Source organism: Myxocyprinus asiaticus, chromosome 40, assembly GCF_019703515.2.
Source record: "Myxocyprinus asiaticus isolate MX2 ecotype Aquarium Trade chromosome 40, UBuf_Myxa_2, whole genome shotgun sequence".
In the NCBI taxonomy this organism is placed as follows: domain Eukaryota; kingdom Metazoa; phylum Chordata; class Actinopteri; order Cypriniformes; family Catostomidae; genus Myxocyprinus; species Myxocyprinus asiaticus.
The window spans coordinates 34,829,908-34,855,750 of NC_059383.1; the positions used below are offsets into that span (position 1 = coordinate 34,829,908).

The 25,843-nt window shown below is 38.7% G+C and overlaps 1 protein-coding gene across 1 annotated transcript; it reads left to right on the top strand.

Moving 5' to 3' along the window:
* The first annotated feature begins 24,661 nt into the window (after positions 1-24,661).
* On the top strand, positions 24,662-25,510 carry LOC127430956 (G-protein coupled receptor 4-like). The gene has a single exon (XM_051681085.1). The coding sequence runs from the start codon at positions 24,662-24,664 to the stop codon at positions 25,508-25,510; it is 849 nt and encodes a 282-aa protein (XP_051537045.1).
* The last annotated feature ends 333 nt before the right edge of the window (positions 25,511-25,843 follow it).

The window sequence follows — 25,843 nt, forward strand, 5'->3', positions numbered from 1 at the left end:
GTAGCACTAAGAGAGCACATGTGGGCCAATGAGAAGTCCTTTCCAATGTGTTGGAAAATCTGGGCCTTACTTTCTGATGTGTCTGACAGTTGTCCGAGCAGCTTATCTGATAGATGTTTGGCATCTGTTTATGTTGGTTGACCACGATCCAATCAAAATGGAGCCACTTTTAAGCCACTTTTAAGGGCTCTGCCATAAACTGAGATTCCTGGAATTTCAGTTTGGTCCTGCTGTTCATCACACTTAGCAGCGGCAATATCAAATGTTTAATGTTTATCATATTATAATTCAAATCCCAAAGTTTGTTGCTGGGTCCAGATGTGCTTTCATAAATCCGCTCGAATCCACACCCTCCATGTGGAGCTCCTATCCATCAAGCACTCCCTCTGAGCTTTCCTTAGTGTGTAGGCACTTTAAATGAATATTTGGGTTCAATACAAGTTAAGCTTATTTGTGGTATAATGTTGTTTACCACAAAAATATATTTAGAAAATGTAGTCCCTATTTTTCTAAAAAAAAAAAGAAAAAGCAAACATCCAGCAGTGAGGCACTTACAATGGAAATGAATGGGGCTAATTTGTAAACTTTAAAATACTCACTGTTTCAAATGTATAGACACAAGACGTAAACAATATGCATGGTAACATGATTTAGTGTGATAAAATCGCTTACTTACCTTTTCTGTGTAAAGTTATATCCAATTTTACAACTTCTTTGCTATGATGAAAAAATGCCATAAACCCTAAAACCCTGAAACGACTGTAAAAACAACTATTTACAGCTCAAATAATCCACAAGTTTTAACAGAAAAATATAAAATAATAATTAGACTTTGCTGGTCTCGCTGAATGTTGCCCGCTGTAGATTCAAAAGTATTGGATCATTTGAGTCATTTGTTTGGAAACCAGAGTACACTGGAAGTGCTGTGTGTTTCACACTGACGATTCAGTAGAGGGCAGCATTGCAGTTAAACTGCACTGCAGAAAACACTGTCTGAGTATTTAAATGCAATGTTATGTTCACATTGGTGAAAAATTGCACAACTGGGAACTGTTAAAGGAACATACATTTTTTAATGTAATCAGTTCCCAACACTATACATTTTGCCTCTTAAATCAAATCAGGCTTAGAAAATGCTCTTTTAGTTGAGTCCAGGTAATGTGCAAAAAAAAAAAAAAAGAAAAAAAAGAAAAGGCTTGCAGTACAGATCAGGTAAAACCTATGCTTCAAGCCAAACCTGTCTATAGTACCTTATTGGCTCATTCATTTATGTTGGGTGTTGTGATTTCTTCCATTTTACAATAATGTGGCATGTCTCTTCCTTTGTCTTGGGTTGGGAGGAGATTCATTGTTTTGGTTTCATTTGTTTTTCATTTTGCGGGGGGAAGTCCACTATAATCTCCACTGTTTTTGAGCGTGTTCAGCTCAAGGTTGTTGTGACAGGACCAGACAGCCAGCTGATCAACCTCCCGTCTGTATGCAGACTCATCATCGATGACCGTGATGTTGTATGCAAACTTCAGGAGCTTGACAGTGGGGTCTTTTGCAGTGCAGTCATTCATGTACAGGGAGAAGAGCAGTGGAGAGAGAACACATCCATGAGGAGCACCAGTGCTAATAGTGAGGGTCCCGGATGTGAGGTTCCCCAGTCTCACTAGCTGCTGCCTATCTGTCAGAAAGCTGTTATCTTACAGTATCTTATCTTATATTATCTTGTTGCTGTCATGTGACTCAACTTATCCTGAATTACCTTTGTTAACTTTGTCCTTTTTTTATTTTGAAATCCTTTTTTTTTTTTTTTTTTTTTGCCCATATGTAGAGATGAACTAATTTTATTGATGCTTGAAGACTTATTTTACAGATCAACCTGGAGTTAACACTCTAGAACACAGTCTATGATGTCACTAGTGCATTTGCATATCAGCGCTTCATGACCTATCCCTGATACCATTTTTTTTTTTTTTTAAATACAAGTTGCATCTCCTGAACACACCAACTTGGAAGGCAGACTGTCTAGCTATAAGTGACTATATAATTGTAAAAATTGTACACTACAGGGCAGAGGTAATGAGCTGATTAATGAATTATTACCTTTCGATTTCATGAATGTAGCAATGAATTTCAGATGCAATTTATTTAATATATGATATTGTGTTATTGGCTTTTTATTTTTTATTTTTTTTACTCTGTTCAGTCCCAAAATGTTCTAGTACAAATACTTCCTTATTTCTCTCATTTACAGATTCCAGTTTAATCTTTGGATTGCACACAGTGAAGAGATGAACATCTCCAGTGAGGTCTCCTCTACTGTTGAATCAAATTCTTCTGATTACTCATTTTTCATTAGCACCATGGTGGAAACTGATTTTCCCATGCCCTCAGCTGTTTATATCATCAGCTTTCTCTTGAGTCTTCCAACCAACTCCTATGTGATATGGCGTAGTGTAACAGGAACAGGGAATGGACTTGCAGCAGAGTTCTTCAGTCTCAACCTCTCTGTCTGCGAGATCCTCATATGTATCGAAATTCTCTTGATTTTCCTTAACTTAAAATTTCACATTTTCAGCATAGTTTGTTTTTTTCTAGATGGACTAAGCACAACCGGTCGTCCTCTGTTTCAGTGTGTGATCTGTGTTGAGCGTTATCTGGCAGTGGTTCGTCCTGTAACATTTCTGAAGTTCAAACCCCTCAGATACAGAGTGATGTGTTGTGTTATTGTCTGGGTGGCAGGTTTCAGCTCTGGTGGGGTCAGTGCAGTGCTTTTTTATTTGTCCTCCTTTGAGTTGTATTTTAGTCTCTTGTTTGCACAATTCTTCATCTACATCTTCTTTCAGTTGTTCTGCTGTTTGGCTGTTCTCAGAACTCTGAAGCAGTCAGGACCAGGAGAGAGAGGGAGAGAGAGAGAGGAGGAAAACCACATGAAGAGAAGAGCGTTTTGTCTCATTCTAATAAGTAATGTGGCCATGGTTATCATATATGCTCCGTATATTATTTTAGTGTTTCTTTGTAAGATTGCAACACAAAATAATGATACAATATTGTGTATTGGTGCTATTCTTTTTACTTTAGCTGGTTTGGTGCAGCCACTTCTCTTTCTCTACCGAGTGGGGAGACTGCCCTTCATCAAATGTCAGTGATTCTAATTTAATTACTACAGTCTCTATAATTTATCTTCTACCATGCAGCTGCAAGATACAAATCACTACACTTTTAATCTAACTATAAATTCCTGGATGTCAAATTCAAAAGTGTGAAAAGTTTTCTTTCAAAATACTGTTACTTATGTAGTTTTGTTTCACTCTTTTTTTCTTTCTTTCTTTTTATTTATTTATTTATTTATTTTTTATTTATTTATTTATTTTTATTTATTTATTTTTTATTATTTGCAAGTAAAAACACCCAACATCCAACAAAAAATAAAGTTTAAAATGCTGTGCAGGCACTTCTGTAAACTTTATTGAGTTATGACTCACTCAGTAAAGTTTTTTTTTTAGACATTTAATGGATATTAACTGTCTGAACGTACCAATTTGCTAAAACTTTTATAAGAAATGCTACACTACTTCAGAAAGAGCTACTGTCTCTCTCCAGAGGAGAAAACTTTGTGACGTTCATAGTGATTTAGATTTTTTTAATTGTAACTGGCAGCAGACAGAGGAAACATGCAAAATTGCCTAAAAGCCAGGAAAATCATTCACATCTGTTGTTTTGTTTTGGTTTTATTTCGTAGTTCATGTTGTTTTTAATTGAATCCGTGTATTAGAGGAGTATCGGTTTTCAATATTTTGAATGAGTTAGTTTATACTTAGGTGGTTATTGTTTTGGGGTGTGGGGAAATTCTTATGACACATTATCCTGTTGCTTTTATTTCAGCTGATGCTCGAATGATGTTTGTAAATCTATAGCTTTGTCTTAGTTTCTATATTGATGTTTGTTTGTTTGTTTGGACAATTTGTAGAGATGATCTACAGTACCAGACAAAAGTTTAGATGCCACCCATTCTTTATTATTACTATTTTCCATATTTTGTAAAAAAAAAAAAAAAAAAAAATAGGAAAGTCATTAAAACTATATGAAATAATAAAAAATGTAAGTATGACAGTTATCTAGTGAGCAGTGATTAAGTGAAAATATACTTGGAATCCCTTCTATTTTTTCTCAGCCATGAATGTGAAATCAAAACTATCTGATATTTTAGATTGTTGAAAGAATCCTCTCTTTGCCAATATCTCAAGAAACTTGTGATGCTTTTTCCAACAGTCTTGGAGTTACCATATATGCAGGGCACTTGTTGGCTGCCTTTCCTTCATTCTCAGGTTCAACTCTCAGGTGAATGAATGAATGGATAAATAATGAAATGAAATGAAATGAAAATTAGTTTAACCAGATTTTAGTTTTCTGAAGGAAAAGGTAGAGTTTGTATTAGAGTTTGTAAGTCCAGATCAAGATCATGAGAAATAAATTCAGTGTGTCCTTGCATTGCATTTATTGTCCCTTTTGTTCAGATGAACCATCTTGTTCTGGTTTCTCTCTAAGAGAACAAAGCTGTCCTTTTGAAGCAAATATGATATCACTTAGTGTATTTGCATGTACAGTATCAACGCTTCAAGATCCATCTCAGATTATAAGTGCAAGTTACAACATCATCTTACAAGCCAGGCCAGCCTTAATAGGGTTCAATGGGATAAAGGCACACCTTTACATTTTATTTTTATTTGTATTTTTTTCTTTACAAAGTGTATCACGATTAAAAAAAATGAAATAATTTATTTTGATAAAATACTGTTGGAGCAACATAATTTATGTAAAAAAAATTAAATTAAATAAAAATAAAAACGGAATTTTTTATTTTATTTGTATATATATATATATATATATATATATATATATATATATTTTATTTTATTTTTTATTTTTTTATGTAAAGGTGATGAGGGAGCCTTAGGCAAATAATTTTGAGACAGCAAGACTTTTTTTGAGTAACAAATTAAGATAATGCTTCTTCAGAATAACTATGTCAGAAAAAAATCACATTTGACATTTTATAATATCTCAAGTATTGTGTAAACAAATTACTGTAATCTCAATTGGGACTGGATCAATCAGTATGAGCCCACTTTGAAAAATTGTCATTGCAAATCTATTACCCCACTTAAGAAAAACAATATTTTACGGGGGCCATTAGCCCCTGCAACAGGAGGGATTTTTATCCCAAATACTATAATTTCACTTATTGGACAGTTATTGAAAACCTTTTGATTTAATCACCAGAAACAAAACTGAAAATGACAAATTAGTATTTCTTAAAGGTGCAGTATGTAAGATTCAGAAACCCTTGTTATTAATGACACCTGTGGCCGTTAAGTGAACTGCAGCCAGCTACCTGTTGCTCGTGTTCGCACACACACTCCATAAGGACGCGAGCAAGCATCGACCAAAACAATGACGTAACATACAAAGAGGCTGAACGTGATTCACGGGCATCATGCTGACAGATGAGGTAGCATAATTAAAATTACACAGTTATGATTGTTTTACTACAAACTTTGAGACTGTATGTTATATTTGCTCCAGTGCTGGAACAGGGCTAAAACAAAGTGTGGATATAGGTCTGACTATGCGAGACTGTAGTTTGATTATCGATGCGCTATTGTTCTATAATAATAGAATGTATATATTTTCTGTATAACCAAGTTACGTTACACTAATGAATGGGTCTTTTTGCATTATCCTGGACATTGTCTAGCATTCATTTCATGTGTTATTGTAGTTTACCTTGCTGAATAATTACAAATTAACATTGACATTAACCTGACTTTTAGTATAAAGAGAAGATCGTTGAAATTATTTGAAAGTTACGAAGCAAGGTAGCTTGCAATTCGTCAGCGTTAGCAGGCAAGATTAAGTTAGCTAAAATTACACAGATCAATCCTTATGGCACTATATTTCACATGCTTTGCAGTTATGTAAGCTTACCTGCCCAATAAGAAGAATGCCAATTCAGGGTCGGTTTTGATCACCAAAACCGAACGAAGGTCCCTCCAGCCCATGGGGCTACGAGCCCACTCTACTAGGAGTGTAGCGGCCTCCTGGGCCCTGACCAGTGGCGCCTCTTAGGCAGACATCTGCAGAGCAGCGGGCTGGGCAACACCCAACACCTTTGCGAGGTTCTATAATCTCCGCGTTGAGCCGGTTTCGTCCCGTGTGTTGTCAGGTCCAAACAGGTAAGTTTCAGGAAAGCTGGCCAGGTGTACCGCTTGCGCATAGCACCTTTCTCCTCCCATGAGGTGAAGATGTGCACTTTTGACTCCCAGTCATGTTCACAAGTTGTGATCCCTGGATGACTTTCCTCCTTAGCCCAGTGGCAGACACGTTTGCGGAGAAACTCCCTGCTGGCACAGTACGTGTGCTAATTAGGCCCTGTACTGAGGTAGGTGCTCCACATGTGGTGGAAGAGCCATGAGCCTTTGGAACTCTGCATTGATCTAAAACAAAAAATGATGGATATTATACCCTCAATCAAAGTAAATGCAACAGGCCTTGGCATGAATACAATCTCAGTTTTAACAAAGTAACCACCGAAGCATGCCTTTACAATGGCCGAAATATCAATGCACAAAAGAAAAACTAATTATGACCAATTCATTCATAAAAGCTTGATCTTACACTGACTAAATCAAGATACAGACTTTAAATCAATTCAGTTCCATTATTACCTCTTTCTGTTGGAACAGTGCAGGCCATCTGTCCTTGAAGTCCCTAATGCTGGGTTCTCGGTTTACCACCTCCTGTCATCTGTAGCCAAAAGTGTGAGTCATTTTGTCTGTGATCACCCTTTCGTTGTTCCTTCTCGTGATCTCTTTCAAAAGTTCAGGTCTCTCCTTTTCAAGTGTGTCTTAAGGCAATAGTCCCACATATTGAAAACTTTGTTGGCTGTTGCAATTGTTTCTTTCTGTCAATACTGGTTGCAAAGAGACCTCCTTCCAAATGTAATTTCAATATAAATCAGGTGGGGAAAAAATCCATTTCCCTTTTTCTATGTACAATTGAACAGGAACACTGGAATTTTTACACAAAAAAGGCCTGTATTGGGTGCCCCATCAATTACATTAAAATGAATTTTGAAGGTGGGGAGAATATATTAGTGAGCACTGCTTTCAATGTATATCTTTTTAAAATGTTTGAGGTCGAGGGCAGCAGGATATTTGCAAATATTTACTTTAAAATATATTAAAAGGTAAAAAGCCTTGTTTTTGCATGTTCTCTGTTGGAGGCTCAGTTTTCAGGACAGTTCACCTTTCAGGGTGTTGTTTTTTATAGATTTGTCTGATTTAAAAGGCAGATCAAGCTGGCATGAGTTACTAATATTTGAGCTTCACTTTTACAAAACTATTAGAAGTTTGAAATACAAGTTAAAACAGTTACGTTATCCACATGACTTGCACTTCACTTTTAATATATCTGTTGAAATTACTTTAAGTCCATCTAGGCCTATATTATTCACTTCAGAACACCCTGTCCTGTATATACAGCCACAAGAAGGCCTTGTCAATAGCATGGTAGCACAATATGCTAGGAGTAGAACTTACCTTAGGTAGTCCAATGAGCCTTGTGTCAAAATCTAAAGTAGCTAACCATCACTCTGGAAAAAAGAAAATTAAAAGACCATTAAAATTAGGGAGCAAGAATTTCTGTGTTAAGCTTAAGTTTTGTGCGTTTAATCAGAGCAGTGTTTCCCCTACATTTTTTTTTTTTTAATTAACCACTAGCCAAACACGGGTAAAACATGGCATGTAAATCCTTCATCCCATAGTATGATAGGTTAGCTAACCTGGATCCGATAGTACAGTATGACATGCTTGTGCTCTTGCTCCATTTCAGTACAGAGGCTCCCAAACTTATTACCAAATGAATGGATATTTGTAGTTATTTTTGGCATATCTGGGGGTTTGGCGGGGGTTGTTCTACGGGAAACACTGCAGTGTTAACGTTAAACATCGCTTTCAGAAAGCACAACCATTATGACAAAATTAGCCTACACCTTCCATATCACCATGGCCGCGAGTATAAACGGAGCTGCGTGAGCTGTGCCCTGCACTGGTTTGATGGCAAGCTAACGTTAACCATACCGAGCTCCGATTTGCTGCTAATGTGCTCAAAAGCAGTTACAGTACACAACATAAAATACAACTCAAGTTGCTGAAGTATAAAAACTAGACTACCAGGCTATTGTTACTATAAGCGTTACACGTCATAATGTTTCTTAAAACCGTCAAAATGCATAAACTTTTACACCAATTTTAGAAGTGCTAGACTAACATCTAGCTAGCGTTAACGTTACCATGACTTAACGATAGCTGGTTTGATTCAGCAAGTCTGAAAACTTAAACACAATTTGGCCAATTCAGTTGAAAATAATAGATTAATTCATGACAAATTTTAATTTTGTCTTGCATTACTAGTAGAGTTAGAATTAAGTCTCATGCGTTTACCTTCTTTACGAGTTACCGTATCTTGATATGAGAAAATTGTGGTTGTATTGCAGGTGGAAAAATATGGAAAGGAGGTAGACGTCATTATGTCAGACGTACAGTACTAAGAGAAACCTAATTGACCACTTTTAATGAAATTAGAATAGCAGGTTAAGGGAACAAAGTGTATTTTCAAGTTTATATAATCCACAGAATTAGACTGAAATCACTAAATCAGAAAGCTGAATGAGTCTCATTCAAAAATTTACATTACTTCAACTACTGCTCAAGTACACTTTTTACATTGTAGTTTTCAGTTACAGATGCCATTGTAGAAATTCACTATTCACATTCAGCCATGATTTATTTAATCCAAGCATGAAAGTGTCCAATAACAAGATGGTTACTGAGTTTAAGGGAGTAGTATTCAGCTGGTCATGTGATTCTAAAATGGCAGCCCCCATGAGGGCGCCCCTGCCCCATGTAGAATAAAACAGCTTTTAAATGGTTACTAATATGACTAGAGTACGCATCTCATGTAAGTGCACATGATTTTATACATATATTTCAAAATTACAATTAAATTCATTAGGAGTAAAACTTTTTTAATGGGGGAAAATTTACCGAGTGCACCTAGTAGTGCTATTTAGAACAGCATTTTGAAAATGTGAAGACAAGATGATGGAAACAGAACATTTCTCTTTCTATTATGCGTTATTAAAATAAGCTTTCACTAATTTTATTCTGCACAGTCCTGGAATGTTCTGTTCTGATTGATAAACACTTCACGCAGTGAAGAGATGAACATCAGCCCCACTAATCTATCAAAATCTTCTGATTTGTTATTTTTCAATGGCACCATTATGAAAACTGATTTTCAAATTCAGCATTATATACTATCATCAGCATTCTGCTGAGATTTCCTACCAGCTCCTATGTGATATGGCTTATTGTAACAGGAAGAAGGAATGGACATGCTTCAGAGTTCTTCAGTCTCAACATCTCACGATCACTGTCTTTCATGTCTGGGCACTGCTCACGCAGAGACAGCATTCGTGGATGGTCATGTTCTCATTGCGAGGACATGTCAACGGCAACGATGCGGTCGCGGCTCGCCTTCGTAAGAAAGCAAGCCACCCCAGAGGCTCCCCGCTTTGGTCCTTTTACCCACGGGTATGAGGTCAGCGCGGCTAGCACTGGGGGCGATTTGGGGACCCTAATGGGACCGCCTCCGCCAGGTATCCCCCGCAGACCTCCCATTCCCCAGCACACTCGTCTGCCCCGATCGGGCTTCCAGATGAGTCCGCCGGCTCGTCTCACGGCAAGTTCGACCTCTTATTCGGAGCCCGCAAAAGTGATGAGCTCTCGAGCACAGCATCGGAGAGCGGGCTCGTCCAGTCGGACGCGGAAGCCTCAGCTGGGCTGCTCCCTTCAGGGACGATTGCCCAGTCACAGGCTGACGCGGAGATGACGACATGCTTTCCCGGGCAGCCGCGAGCGTCGGCTAGAGTGGAACCCTCTGCTCTTCCCTGAACCCTCGTGGCTCGATGATTGGTTCCTGGGCTCGCGGCGCCGCTCAATGCCACGCCCCGCCCCCGTTCCTTTCTTCCCGGAAGTGCACGAAGAGCTGACAAGGTCGTGGGAGGCACTTTTTACTGCCCGGTCCCGATCTTTTCAGCTTCACCGCCCTCACTACCCTCGATGGTGGGGCAGCCAAGGGCTATTCGAAATCCCCCGGTGGATAAAGGTGCTCGTGGTGCACCTATGCCCGCAGAACGCCGCCACCTGGCGCGGGTGCCCAAAGCCCCCATCCAAGGCCTGTAGGTTTATGTCGTCTCTGACGGCCAAGGCCTACGGTGCCGCTGGACAAGCCGCCTCCACCCTGCATGCCATGGCTCTCCTGCAAGTCCACCAAGGCACTAAAGGAACTGCACGTGGTTAGTTCCGCCCCGGGATTGATGCAGGAACTGCGCTCGGCGACCGACCTCAATCTCCGAGCAATGGAGGTCATGGCGTGGTCTCTCGGGCGGACGATGTCCACATTAGTGGTCCAGGAGCGCCACCTTTGGCTCAACCTGGTCGAGATGGGTGAGGCCGACAGGACATGATTCCTTGCTGCCCCATCTCCCAGGCTGGCCTATTCGGTGACACCGTCAAGGACTTTGCCCAGCAGTTCTCGACGGTGGAGCAGTAGATAGAGGCTATCCGGCATATCCTGCCCCGGCACAGCTCAAGATCCCACACCCCGTCTACTGGGTCACGTATCCGGTGTGCATGGCCGTTATCACGACCACCGTCCACCACTCTATTTGGCAGGTTTGGCGCTTCAGCGGCAGTCTCCCGCCCCTGAGTGCCCAGCTGTGGCACAAATCCGCCCCCGATGTGACAGTCTCCACGGGTCACGAGGAAAGGCCTCTTCCTCCCCATCCCAGGCTGTTCCGGGAGTGGTCACAAGGAGCCAGGTAAGTGCTTTGATGTCCTTAGATGTCCTCAGCACGGCCACGACATGGTGTGGCACCTCGAGTGAGGAAGGATCTTCTTTCTCAGGGACGGGGCACCCTCTGGCACCCACGACCAGACCTCTGGAATCTCCATGTCTGGCCCCTGGACCACCTGCAGTGGTAGACATGATCACTCAGGCTAGGGCCCCCTCTATGAGGTGCCTGTATGCCTTTAAGTGCCGTCTGTTCGTTAAGTGGTGTTCTTCCCAATGGGAAGACCCTCAGAGATGTGCAGTTGGATCAGTGCTTTCCTTCCTGCAGGAGAGGTTGGAAGGGAGACTGTCCCCTTCCACCTTGAAGGTGTACGTTGCCGCCATAGCAGCACACCACGACGCAGTCGACAGTAAGTCCTTAGGGAAGCACGACCTGATCATCAGGTTCCTAAGAGGTGCCAGGAGGCTGAATCCCCCCAGACCGCGCCTTGTTCCCTCATCGGACCTCTCTGTAGTTCTTCAGGGTCTACAGAGAGCCCCCTTTGAGCCTTTGCAGTCAGCCGAGCTTAAGGCACTCTCCTTGAAGACTGCCGTCCTGACTGCTCTCACTTCCATCAAGAGGGTAAGAGACCTGCAAGCATTCTCTGTCAGCGAAACATGCCTGGAGTTCGGTCCGGGCTACTCTCACGTGATCCTGAGACCCCGACCGGGCTATGTGGCCAAGGTTCCCATGACCCCTTTTAGGGACCAGGTGGTGAACCTGCAAGTGCTGCCTCAGGAGGAGGCAGACCCAGCCCTGTCGTTGCTGTGTCCGGTGTGCGCTTTACGCATCTGTTGGGATCGCACGCAGAGTTTTAGGATCTCTGAGCAGCTCTTTGTCTGCTCTGGTGCACAGTGGAAAGGAAGCGCTGTCTCCAAGCAGAGGATCGCCCTCTGGCTCATTGATGCCATAACTATGTCATATTACGCCCAGGACATGCCGCCCCTGGTAGGGCTACGAGCCCATTCTACCAGGGGTGCCTCTCCAACAGACATTTGCAGAGCAGCAGGCTGGGCAACACCCAACACCTTTGCAAGGTTCTACAACCTCCGGGTGGAACCGGTTTTGTCCCAGGTAGTGGCACGCAATACAAGCGGATAAGCCCGGGAAATCCGGTCGGGTGTATCACTTGAACATAGCGCCTTCCACCACCTTTTGAGCTGAAGACATACGCCATTAATTCCCAGTAGTGTTCACAAACTTTGTTCCCTGGTTGACTTCCTCCGTGCCCTGTGGTAGTCGAGTTTACGGAGAGACTCGCTGCCGGCCCAGTACACGTGCTAACTAAGAGTCCTGTTCTGTGGTAGGTGCTCCGCATGTGGTGGTTCCCTGTAAGGCTAACCCCATGCGATATATATCTTCCGCTTGTTCGTTTCCCTGTTGGCAAACTGCGTCTTCCTTGGGCAGAGCCCCTCTACCCCAGTCTCCATGTTTGTAGTAACTCCTCTCCTGTTGGGTAGGATCTACCTTGAAGACTATCCAGATGGTCGGAAAGACCATGTTACGTATTTTTCCACTTAATTACCCCCCCCCCCCCACCCTTGGGCGAGGTGTGGTCTCCGCGGTGTCTTCCCCTTGGGAGGGACAACCCCCGACTAGACCTGGCAGCCCAGTCGGATAATCCCCCTTCTTTTTTAGGGAGTGGAAAAAAAGAAGGGGAAAAGAGGCCACGACTGGGTTAGCCTGTCTCTATCTTTTGGGTAGTCGACTTGTCCCCAAAGGGCCGTTCGACACTCATAACTATGTTGGGGGAAGTTACGTGTTGACCTGGTGTGCTGGCTATGAGGCACACAGTAGTCTGCCCACCACACACCGCCAGTTCCCATAAAACAGTTCAGCCAATTGTGGCATTTCTTATAGGGACCCCTAGTGTCAGTACATTGACACAACGTCAAGTGAGTGACAGATAGGGAACGTCATGGTTACTTGTGTAACCTCCGTTCCCTGATGGAGGGAACGAGACATTGTGTCCCTCCTGCCGCAACGCTGAACTACCTGCTGAAATGACCGGACCTTATATCGGCTCCTCAGCATAAAACCTGAATGAGTGGTTGCATACCAACTCCTTTTATACCCATATGTCCGGGGGAGTGGCATGCAAATACCACTCGCCAATTTTCATTGGCCTTTTATCAAAGACCAGAGGTGTCTCGGGCTCCCAAGAATGACCCCTAGTGTCACTACATTGACACAACGTCTCGTTCCCTCCATCAGGGAATGGAGGTTACACAAGTAACCATGACGTTTTCTTACATTGGCCGGTTTGGTGCAGCCTCTTCTCTTTCTCTACTGGGTGGGGACACTGTCCATCAAATGTCAAAAATTCTAATTTAACTAGCTACTAAATTCTCTATAATCTTCTGCCATCCAGCTGCAATAGATAGTCATGGAAATAGTCACCAGACTGGTTAACTACTGTATTAAAATATTGATGCAACAAAAATTTAAAATATAAGTGATAACAAGATAACAAAGATTAACTTCTATTTTGTTAAATGTAAATACAAGAACTCTTATGCAAATTAAAACACCCATGTATCTGAAGAACAGAAGTGTTCATTTATGTTTTACATTGCTTTTAAATATATTGTTGGGATTTGGTCTAGGGTTAAATGTACAAAAAATGCAAATAAGCTTGCTCGCATACATCACTAAATAAACTGCCAAATTTTCCTATAACCTTACAATTGTTTGTGCAAACAATTTTCATTTTTTTCTAAGGAAAAAGTACATATTTGCATTATAGGCAACAGTTTGTTTTGCATTGTTGACAAGCTACTGTATACAAGCTGCTCAGAATTGATAGTAGTAGTTAAATAGATTCATGTCTATATTTGCCATGAAAATTATTTCAATTACAGTGACAGCATCACACTTGAACACATTTATACCAAATACTTATAATGAAATTTAACATGCACTAATCTGTAAAATGGAATCATTATGATCATCTAAAAGCATAATCATAAACAGTGGTATTTAACAGGATTTACCATCATTTTTATTTGACTTCAAAAAAGGATATAAAATGTTGGGCAAGTAAATCCAGGAACATTATTGAGCAATGGTGTTGTTGTTGTTTTTTTGTTTTTTTTAAATGGTTCATTAAAATCACCTGTCTGAATGTGCTAATTTGCTAAAGTGAATGGGACTTATACTGTACTTATGAATAGAAAAAGCTACACTATTTCAAAAAGAGAGGAGCTACTGTTTTGTTCCGCAGAAATTTCGTTTTGTAGCATAAATACTTTCAGTTAGCTACTCCTTGACACTTTGTGACATCAATGCTGTAGAGATTTTTTGTTTTAACCCAAGGATGCAAGACCCTAAATACCTACACAAATGCATAAAGGGGGTCAAAAGGACCTGAAGAAGCCAGGACCAGGAGAGAGAGGGTGAGAGAGAGAGAGAGGAAGAGGAAAACCATACAAAGAGAAAAGTGTTTTATCTCATTCTATTAACTACTGTAAACATGGTCATCATATATGCTCCGTATATTATCTCAGTAATCCTGCTCTTACTTTATATGAAAGCAATTAAAAATACTGACACACTCTTTTCTATTGGTTATGCTTGTTTTGGGTGGTTTGGTGCAGCCTGTTCTCTTTCTGTACCGATCGGAAAACTGACCTTCATCAAAAGTCAGTAATTTTACTACTCTTTTTAAGCGTCAATACAATTAGAAAGTTATGGGAATAGTCGCCTAACAGTTTAGTAATTGTTTCTTGATGATAAAAGATTATAAAAGATTTAAGAGCTTCAAGTTACATAACAGAGTACAAGAACTGTTCTTAAGAATGTTCACTTAACCATACATTGAGCCCAGTTTCAATTGTCGAGTAATGATTGTGAAACTGTAGCTGAATGATTTATCCAAGCATATCAAATTGTTAAAATAAATCAGTTCTGCTTATGCTACTTTCCTGCTTGCTTTACTTGAAAAGCCTTAGAAAAAAAATAAAAAAAAATAAAATAAATAATAAACAGCTGAGCTGCCGTCATACTACTGAAGTACACAAAATGTTGTTGCCAAAATGGTCTCATACTATATGTACAGAGCACACGAGTCGACATGTGAGCCACAAATGTCAAGCACCACAAAATTGCAGTGATAAATGTAACAAACCACATAATCCACAATCACGTAAGTAAGGGATAATGTACAGTAAGACAGTTGTTATCGCACAGTAAACCCTAACAGAGTGATCAGGACCGGAGAGGAGAGGCCTTGTATCACCCTGAAGGGGTTTATTTTGCGATAACAACCGACTGACTGTACATTATCCCGCTTATTACATGGCTACTAACCAAATAAATACATACATGGACATAAAATATTGATTTTCATTGAAATTATGTAATCTGACAAGAAAGCGTTAGAGTTCTGTTGGTGTTTATTGTGTAAAAATTACTGTCTGACTCCTCAGTAATCAGCCTGTTACAAGACTACTTGCCAAATAATCAAATAAATGGACATGAAACATTGATTTGAGTTGAAATTATTTTATTAGCTTACTTGTAGAGATCACACAATGAGCCAAGAAACAGGAGAGACATCTTGCAGAACCCGGATGAGCAGTCTGATACATCTTAATCCCCAGATGTGCGGTAGTTACAGAGCAATATCAGACTGCTGAATGGCACCATTGACTAATCAGAATCGAATACTCCACAGAGCCATGTAATATGTTTCAGAAGATCAGGCTGGTTGTTGCATTGGTAACTGCTTTTTAGTTAGTTACTCTCCAAAACTGTTGCTTTCCAAATTACGATGATGGTATATTATAGCTTAACATAGTAGACATTACAACACAAGTCATTTGTCAAGTCATAAAATACTTAATAGCAAAATTAGAGGAATATTGCATTATCTGATTTTTACAGCTTCTGCTAGCAGAGAGCAAAAAAACGTCTTTGTTTTTGCATGCTATATTTGGCCAAATTTGCCACCTGTCATGCTGCTCAATAAACCAAGGTCATGCTATACTCACTCCTGTCATTCAAACAAAACCAATAATTTGCAGTGGCCACAACAGCACAGGTTTCATATTAGACTTAAACTCAAAACTGTCAAGTTCTCATTGACTGCAACTACATACAGTGCTAAAGCAGTGTTGATTTTATCCAATTTGCCTGTCTATGTAATGGAGTGGGGTCATATCTTGATTTATTGTTTTTGCATGTTCACTACAAAGTCTAACAGATTAATTCACATGACATTTCAATTATGAATCCACAGTTGCTCCATGCAAGGCTTCTCAGCAAGTGCATGTCAACATTTTGCCCAACAGCTTGCAGGTATTTAGTGTATGATATCAACACTGTAGGCAAGGCTAGGCTTATCTATAGAGCACATTTCATACACAATGGCAATACAAAGTGCTTTACAAAAAATTTATAAAGAAAATACAAGATATATATATATATATATAAAAAAAATGCATTTTAAAACCAATTAAGAACAAGAAATAAGAATAAAAATAAATAAAATAAGTTTAAAAAGGTAAAAATTCTAAAAAATGTATAAAACAGAAAAATAATACAGAAATAAAATGATGCAGTGCAATCAGTAAGTGCAGCACAGTGCTCAGTTAGTAAATGCACAGATAAACAGATGTGTTTTCATTCTGAACTTGAATGTGGCAACTGTTGGAGCACACCTGACTTCTGGAAGCTGGTTCCAGCTGTGGGTTGCATAATAGCTAAACACTGTCTCACCATGTTTTGAGTGAACCCTCTATATTTCTACAGCTACAGATCTAACATTACCTTACAAAACACATCAACTGGGAAAGCAGTCAGGCCAACAATAGGTGACTACAACTCTAGCTGATATTTATTTATTTATTTATTTATTTATTTATTTATAATGGCATGGATCAATCCATCATTGCAGATTACAGGACTTGTTTGGACTTTATTTTTGTTTAAGAGTAGAAGAGATGTTGGCATTGTTACACGTATACTGTAGTATATTCTGTTACAGGAAAGAGTTCATGTTACATTTGCGAGTCACGTGTATTTATTCAGTGTCATTTTGAATAGTATTTTAAAGAGGGAGGACTAAGACACTCAGATTACACTGGGAACAGAACTTTTTTTTATTTTATTTTATAATGTGTTCTGTTTAGAGTAATTTTATAGGATACTTTTTACAGTTCCAGACCATTCTGGTGGACTAACACTTTCTTATTTCTCTCATAGATCACAGTTCAATTTTTTTATTGCACACAGTGAAGAGATGAACATCTCCATTGAGATCCCCCTCACTGATGAATCGAATTCTTCTGATTACTACTTTTCTAAGCCATCTGCGTGGAGCATTACTTTAAATAGCATCTCATTTGTCATCAATGGTCTGTTGGGTCTTCCTACCAACTCCTATGTGATATGGCTTATTGTAACAGGAACAGGGAATGGACTTGCAGCAGAGTACTTCAGTCTCAGCCTCTCAGTCTGTGAGATCCTCTACAGCATGTGTTCTTTCTTGCCTCTTCTCGTCTATGAATTTCCATCTCTTTTGATAGCTGTGTATTTTTTAATAGGACTACCCACCATTGGTCGTCCTCTGTTTCAGTGTCTGATCTGTGTTGAGCGTTTTCTGGCAGTGGTTCATCCTATAACCTTTCTGAAGTTCAAACCCCTCAGATATAGAGTGTTCTGTTCAGTTATTGCCTGGGTGGCAACCTTTGGTTTTCTTGGGGTCAATGGACTTACTTTGTTGTTATCCAATTTTAAGTTTTACTTAAGTCTCTTGTTTGCACAGTTGTTTCTCTTCCTCTCAATTCAGTTGTTCTGCTGTCTGGCTGTTCTTAGAGCTCTAAAGCACTCAGGACCAGGAGAGAGAGGAAAAGAGAGAGTGGAGGAAAACCACATGAAGAGAAAAGCATTTAATATCATTCTAATAAGTACTGTGACCATGGTTATCATATATGGACCGATTGTTATTTCAGTGCTTCTCTCTTTCAATTCAACACAAAATACTGAGCTGAGTTTTAATATCAGTGACATTTTTTTTACTTTGGCTGGTTTGGTGCAGCCTTTTCTCTTTCTCGACCGTGTGGGAAAACTGCCTTTCATCAAATGTTAGTAGTCTATAATACATAGATAATTTCTGAATACTTAGTTCCAATTGCCTGGAATGAATGTAAAATACTTGAATATCACCTAATAAAGTTTCAAGTTTCAAGTTTATTATCATCCCTTTCAGGAAATTTGGTTTACAGTAGAGTTTTGAGAAGACACCATAGATATGTAAAAAAAAAAAAAAAAAAAAAAGAAAAGAAAAAATGCAATAATACAATAAAACATACAAAAATCACAATCATAAAATTCTGTTCTATATAATAAATCAATTACAAACCTGAGCTTAAAAACCTGAACTGCCCTTCTTCCAATATTTATTCTGCTAGTTCAACATTCTAATCGCTATTGGAATAAAAGAGTTTCCCACTCTCTTGGAATGTATCCTGAGAGCTCTAAAACATTGACCAGAGGGCATAAATACAAACTGACCCTTAAAAGAATGGACAGGACAATTTAAAACGGCCTCCCCCTTCCTTAAAATTAAAGGAACACAAAGGTGAACAAAGGTGTCATTAAACACAGACAGTTTAGTCTGGCTTGCCCCCAATGACCTTACAGGCAGCATTTACCAATTTCTGCAGTCTGTTTCTATTAACAAGACTCAATTGGCCAAACCAAGCCACCATACAAAATGTTAACACATTCAATATAATTGTGATATACTGTATGATGGGGTCTCAGAAATAGAGCAAGAACTACAAAACTTTTTATACAGAAATAGGATATTTAATATGTTGTAAATGATGGCTTAGATTGTCTTACTAAGCATTCAGTTAATTGTTAATTACTGCCTTCTTCATGCTTGTACATTAAGGGTCTTTTGCAGGGTTGGGAATTAATGGAATACATGTAACGGGATTACATATTTAAAATACAAAATATAAGTAACCGTATTCCACTACAGTTACAGTTTAAATCATTAGTAATTAGAATACAGTTACATTCAAAAAGTATTTTACATTTAGCAGATGCTTTTATCCAAAGCAACTTACAGTGCCCTTATTACAGGGACAATCCCCCTGGAGCAACCTGGAGTTAAGTGCCTTGCTCAAGGACACAATGGTGATGGCTGTGGGGATTGAACCAACAACTTTTGACTTATCAGTTCAGTGCTTTAGTCCACTACACCACCACCACTCTAGTCCAATTTTGATTACTGAAGAGATTACTTTGCATTTTATTGTCATTTGTTTCATTTAATATTTAGTCCTTTCAGATGGAAAACATTTATACATATAAATGATGTGATCCAAAGTGCATTTGAACAGCGGTGAAACACTTTCTTATGATGTGTTACATTCATACGAGCAGACAGAGAAGTAAGTTTGAAGTAAGTTTGGAGCAGAAGAAATAGAAATAAACCTTGTGTAAATTGTCAGCTTTACGCTAAGTTAAAATGCTATTTCTAGCCATTTTACATGCACGTTACCAGGCACGATCATATTTTTTAATCAAGATTTTATTTATTAAAATAATTTTTAACATGTGTATTTTGTCTTACTGTACTGGCAAAGTTTTTATAGTCAAAACAAGTGAAAAAATCAACCAGTGCTGAAGAAATAATCCAAAGTATTTAGAATATGTTACTGACCTTGAGTAATCTAACGGAATACATTACAAATTACATTTTACAGCATGTATTCTATAATCTGTAGTGGAATACATTTCAAAAGTAACCCTCCCAACCCTGGTCTTATGACATTCAAAAAGTTGTAAATTATGACTAAGATAGCCTTACTATTAATGATAGGGGAAGAGAAGACCACCTTCCTATGTCTTTTTTAAAGGTGTCAAGCAAGGAGTTACATTTTTTTGTAAAGATGGTAGTGAATGACTTGGCAATATATACCCATAAATATCTAAATCCCTCCTGAGTCCAGCTGAAGGGAAAAGATGCAGAGAAAGCATATCTGCTGAAAAACTGATAGGGAGCATTTCACTTTTTTTTAGATTCAGTTTATAATCAGATATATGTGGGGTTGGAAATATATATAAAAGGATTTTATCTGCAGAAATAGGGAGATTATGGTCAATTTCAAGCCGAGCGATGCCCACAAACTTTTCTTCATTACGTAACCAGATGGCCAGTGGCTCGATTGCCTGGGAAAATAGTAAAGGGGAAAGAGAGCAGCCTTGGCGTGTGCCACGTGAAGCAGAAATGGTTTAGACTTTGACACATTAGTATGCACGTATGCTACAGGGGAAGCAAATAACAACCGGATCCATGATATGAAATTAGTACTCAATTTTTTTTAAGATGCTCCATTCAACCCTATTGAAAGTCTTCTCAGCATCAAGGGACAAGACAACCTCAGTGTCAGAGCAAGGAGAGAGGATGATGTTAAGAAGCCTTCTAGTGTTATAAAAAGAATGTCTGCCCAGCATGAAAACTGTCTGGTCAGGAGAGATCAGGGCAGGCATCACCTGCTGAAGGCGATAAGAGAATATCTTAGACAAGATTTTTAAATCCACATTTAGCAGAGAGATTGCCCTGTAACTACTACAGAGGAAAGGGTCTTTGTATTTTTTAAGTAACAACAAAATAGATGTCTCAGATATGGTAAGTGGGAGCTGACCTGAAAGAAAGTCCTCCTTATATACTCTTTGTAGAATTGGGGCTTGCACAGAGGAGAAAGCTTTGTAAAATTCGATGGTAAAGCTGCCAGGGCCAGGAGATTTATCGCTTTGAAGAGACTGAATTGCCTCCTGTACCTCTGTAATGGATATGGGCTTTCCTAGGACTTTGGTAGGACTTTCAATAACAGTAGGATATTTTAGTTGGTCAAGAGGGTTGGGGCCAGTTCAAATCTGTGAACTACATTCTTAGGTATACAGTTCTGAATAGTAATTTCAAAAGATCAAATTAAGTTCCTCAGGATCTGAAATGATACCAGTCAGTGATCTAATTTTAGGGATTAGTCTGGACGAGCGGACTGCAAGTAGCCTGTCTGGTTCCTTCCCCCCCCCCCCCCCAAAAAAAAGTTGCTTTTCAGTTTTATGAGTTAAAATTAAATTATATTCTGAATGGAGTTGAAGCCACTTTTTATAAATTGTGGGCAAAGGGGCCAAAGATCATTGGGAATCAAGTCTAGAAAGTTGTTAATATATCTCTATCATCCTGGAGGTCTCAGATTTCCTCACGTGACAGACAAATGCGATTATCTGTCCAGACCTATAAGCTTTAAATGCCTCCCACAGTGTGTTGCTGCCAATATTAGAAGTGTCATTGGTTTCAAAATACATTTTTATATGAGATGCAAGAAAGTCTTTAAACTTGTTTTGAGACAGCAAATGTGAATTAAATCTCCATTGTTTAAAAGAGGTAGTGGATTGTGGAACCTTTAAATCCATAGATGTGGGGGCATGATCAGAGATAATTATGCTATGATCCACGCAGGAGTCAACAAGGTGCATCAGTCTGTTATCCATCAAAACAAAATCTATCCGAGAGTAAGTGTGGTGAATGTGAGAAAAAAGAAAAAAAAATTCCTGTTGGAAGTGTGGACCTCCAGTGATCTGACAAGCCCATCTGTTTAGTATAAGACTCTAAGACCCTGGCAGAGTTTGACAAAGTGCTGTGTTTTGTTGAAGATCTATCAAGTGCTGTAATTTGAACAAGATTAAAATCTCCTCCTATAATTATAAATTGGCTATCAAGATTAGGAGGCATAGAGGAAAAATTGGAAATAAAAGCGGTGTCATCCCAGTTAGGACCATATATGGATGCTAATACAACCGGAACAGTGTGCAAAATGCTGTTGTTTAAATTCCTGATTCGGAATATGCCCAAAAAGCTCCACCATGTTCAGGTCATTTGGGGCTGTGGGTAACTTGGCTCTCGTGTTAGCTTCTTTCTTGGATGCTTTAGTCAACTTTGCTGCAATTTTGATAGCAGCTGCTCTTAGAAAGTTGTTTTGTTCGATTAGTGAGGTATTGCGACGGGCTAGGGGGATAATTATGAAAATTAGGTGGAAATGAGTGGGGAAAGAGTGGCAGATGTGTCTACTTCATTGCGCTCCCCATCCAATCTCCTGGATGCGTGTCTCTAACACATTAATCTTCTCTGTCAGCCTAACTAATTCCTTACATTTATCACATGTAAATCCCTCACAGCTGACAGTTGATGCTATAGTAAACATATTACATGCAGTGCAAGCAGCAATAACCGGTGTTTGTGCCATGACTTACCACTGTTGTTTGTTGAATAGATGTTGTGGTTTTTGGGCAGCGAGATAGCGGGCAGTGATCTGTTTGAGATCGATTCAGTAATACACATAAAAATGCAGAGATTAAAATGGATGAAAAATGAAATGAAAGTAGAAAAAGTAGAAAGGCGAAGAAAAAAGGATGCACACAGAAAAATAGCAGGAACTGGTAGGAGGAAAGGAGAAGAAATCACTGTTAATAACACTATCAAGTTAGTCTTCCTACAGTCTCAAACTACTTATAGATTTGCATTTATCTGAATATTTTTCATTAAAATTATACTATATTGTTTTTACACTTATAAACTTTAAATCAATAGTTTTATACCTTTCCATTGTTTTCAGTTCAATTTAGTCATTTGCAATGCTTCATGGGATTGTAGTTAATTTTCTCATTAAATAAATTATCACATAAGTAATAGTCTTGTAACTTTGTCTTTGTGTGCTATTTTCAAATACCTTTTTGCTTCAAACCAAAGTTTTTAATGTTGTGGTTCACATCAGACCTGGTTGGTTTGGTTCATGGCTTAAAACTCTTTAATGAACAATATTATAAAATCCCTATTGAAAAAATTAATGGGAACGGCTGAAAATTGGGTGGGCACTGTTGCACTCAATTGGGTGGTGGACATTGTCATGACATGTCAAGTTGATTGTTTGTTTGTTTTTTCCCCAATAAAAACAATTCCACTGAAATCTGATTTACATACCAGGTGGTGCCATACACTTGTCAGTCTTCTATGAATGATAATATTAGTATGAAAATGTCCACCTTCAGATGGGTATTTGCTGATATTTTATACAGTATAAAGAAAGCATGCAAGGGGTGCTACTTGGGTGTGAAGTAATTCCCACTGGTGCTCTTTGGATAAGGGATATTCTGTTCAAATAATCTAGTAATCCAAGGCACTTAGAGTAGGGTATACATTTAAAAAGCCTTTATTATGTCATGGCTATTAGGTTAAAACATACCACAAAGGTGTTAAAAAGCCTTCATCATGGTGACACACAAATAAAGGCTTTTTAAATTTATATCCTACTCTGAATGCCTGAGACTACTAGAGTATTTCATACTGTGTACCGACAGAAGAGAGGTGAAAAAGAGGTGAAAAAGAGAGAAAGACTTCTTTTTCAAGGTATACCGCATGGGCCATTCCTGGAAATTACATTGGCTCATGTCTTCGAAATTATTTGATTAATTTGTCTTCAGTTTTATTCAGGAAGATCTCTACATGATATGTGCCAAATTTTGAGTGAACCGGACCAGTGAACTTGGATAAGTTTAAAAAAAAAGACAAATAAAAAATTAAAAAAGTAGGTTTTCCAGAAAGTTTAATATGGTGGAATCTTTTCCCCAAAAAATCATGCAGCCTCTAGATTAATACTCAAGGACTAAGAGGCTACATCCCAATTCGCAAACTATTAAGAAGAATTAACGAGGTGTGCATAAGGCGAGCAGCCAAGCGATCCATTGATTGAACACCCCAACAGACAGGGTAGGGTCCTGAATGAAACATTTATGATGACAAGAGGCTACTGTATGTGTTTCATTGATGAATTGCTTTTGGGACAAACCCTTGTTACACGAGGTGATTGTTAGAGGTTATTCTTGACTTGATGTTGAGAAGTACTGTACATTCTTGACATGGTATGAAGAAGTATTTGTTCATACGTAATTTAATCTTCTGTATTAATATATTTATAATAAAAAAAATGAAATTGTTTATGAGAGCGTTCTGACTATGTAAACTGTCAACTGATTTGTTTTCTATACAGATGTTAGTCACATGGGCTATCTGTCTTATTTAATTTTACATTTGCACATTGTGTTTTTTTTTTTTTTTTTTTACATGACATTTAGCATTTAAAGCCTACAAACTTTATGTGTGTACCCTGTGGCAGTTGTGGAAGCAGTCTACAAAACTGCACAGGGATTTATATACTGCAGATCCAGAGAGAGTGTTCACTCTTCAGGTGACAAACTCCTCTTTTTCGTTAATATTTTTCTTTTTACTCAATAATAGATTGCTATGTCATTTTGATCATCAGACTTAGTTCAAAAGTATTGGACATGTTAGATAGATATGCTATAAAATGTGACAGAGCTCTATTTGTTAGCAGATGTAGCACTTGCAATCCGAAGAAAATATGATGGAAAATTATTTGTTTCATATATGAACAAATGCTATGACTTTTAACACCACATTAATGGTTTACATATTTTGAAGTGATTTAATATTGGTAAGTGTACAGAATTACAGACTAAAATGTACTTAAAAATTGCCTTCACATATGTACTGTAGACTGGTTTTGATTTTGTTCGCAGTGTAAATCACCTGGTATATTTACACTTAATCTCTTCCAACAGATCACCATTAAAATATGTTTTGCGAGCTTCTGAGCTGAGAAGGTAAACAAGGAGGAAATGAATAGCTCTACGGTGAACTTTACCACACCTGAAGCATCCACGAACTCCACAATTGAATCCGCTCGGAAAATTAACACTACAGAAATGTTTGTGTACAGCATCAGTATCTTGTTTGGTCTTCCTGTACACTCTTATATTATGTGGCTCATAGTCACAGGAAAAAGAACTGGAAATGCATCAGAGTTCTTCAACCTAAATATATCTATGTGTGACATTGGTAACTCTCTTAGTTGTTTGTTTGCTATTCTGGGAAACTGGTTTTCAAGTCTTAGGACATTCTCATTTTTTTTATTAGGACTACTAATCACTGGCCGTCCTCTGTTTCAGTGTCTGATCTGTGTTGAGCGTTACCTGGCAGTGGTTCATCCTGTAACCTTTCTAAAGTTGAAACCTCTCAGATACAGAGTGATCTGTTCCACTGCTGCCTGGATCCTTACTTTTAGCTCCTGTTTGTGCTGCATGATCACATTAATGTTATCTAAATTTGCATATTCATATTTCTTCTCACTGCAGTTCCTACTCTTCCTCTCCATTCAGTTGTTTTGCCTTTCAGCTGTTCTCAGAGCTCTGAAGCAGTCAGGACCAGGAGAGAGAGGGAGAGAGAGAGAGGAGGAAAATAATCTGAAGAAAAGAGCATTTTATCTCATTCTAATTACAAATGTGAATATGGTTATCACATATGTGCCATATATTATCACAGGATTCTTTACCATTCTAAATATTCAAATTGGGAATATTCGAGCACTTTGGGATTTTTGTTTTCTTTGTTTTATGCTGACTGGTTTTTTACACCCTGTTCTTTATCTGCATCGATTTGGCAAACTCTCCTGTCTCTGCTCTCCATAAAACCTGCAGCTGTGATTTATTTTTTTCTCATTTTCTGATGATATATATTCTTATAATAATTATTCTTAAATAAATTGTTGTATTTGTGATTTATTTCAATAATTTATATGTGACACTTTCCATTTGTACATATACTGTAACTACTGCACTGACCCCTTGTCTGAGTTAACTGGTCCCCCCTTGCAGTGTAATATTTTAGTGTTTCGCTTCCGAACACCTGTTTAGCATTTGTTTACATACAGGAACTTAATATGTAGTCAAGTCAACACAGTCAACACAGTGCATTTGATGATGAACTTGGTTTAAAAATATGGAGGTTACTGTGGTGACAAC

Bases quoted from the DNA above. Each gene is read 5' to 3' on its own strand.
- LOC127430956 (XM_051681085.1), top strand. From the start codon at position 24,662: ATGAATAGCTCTACGGTGAACTTTACCACACCTGAAGCATCCACGAAC.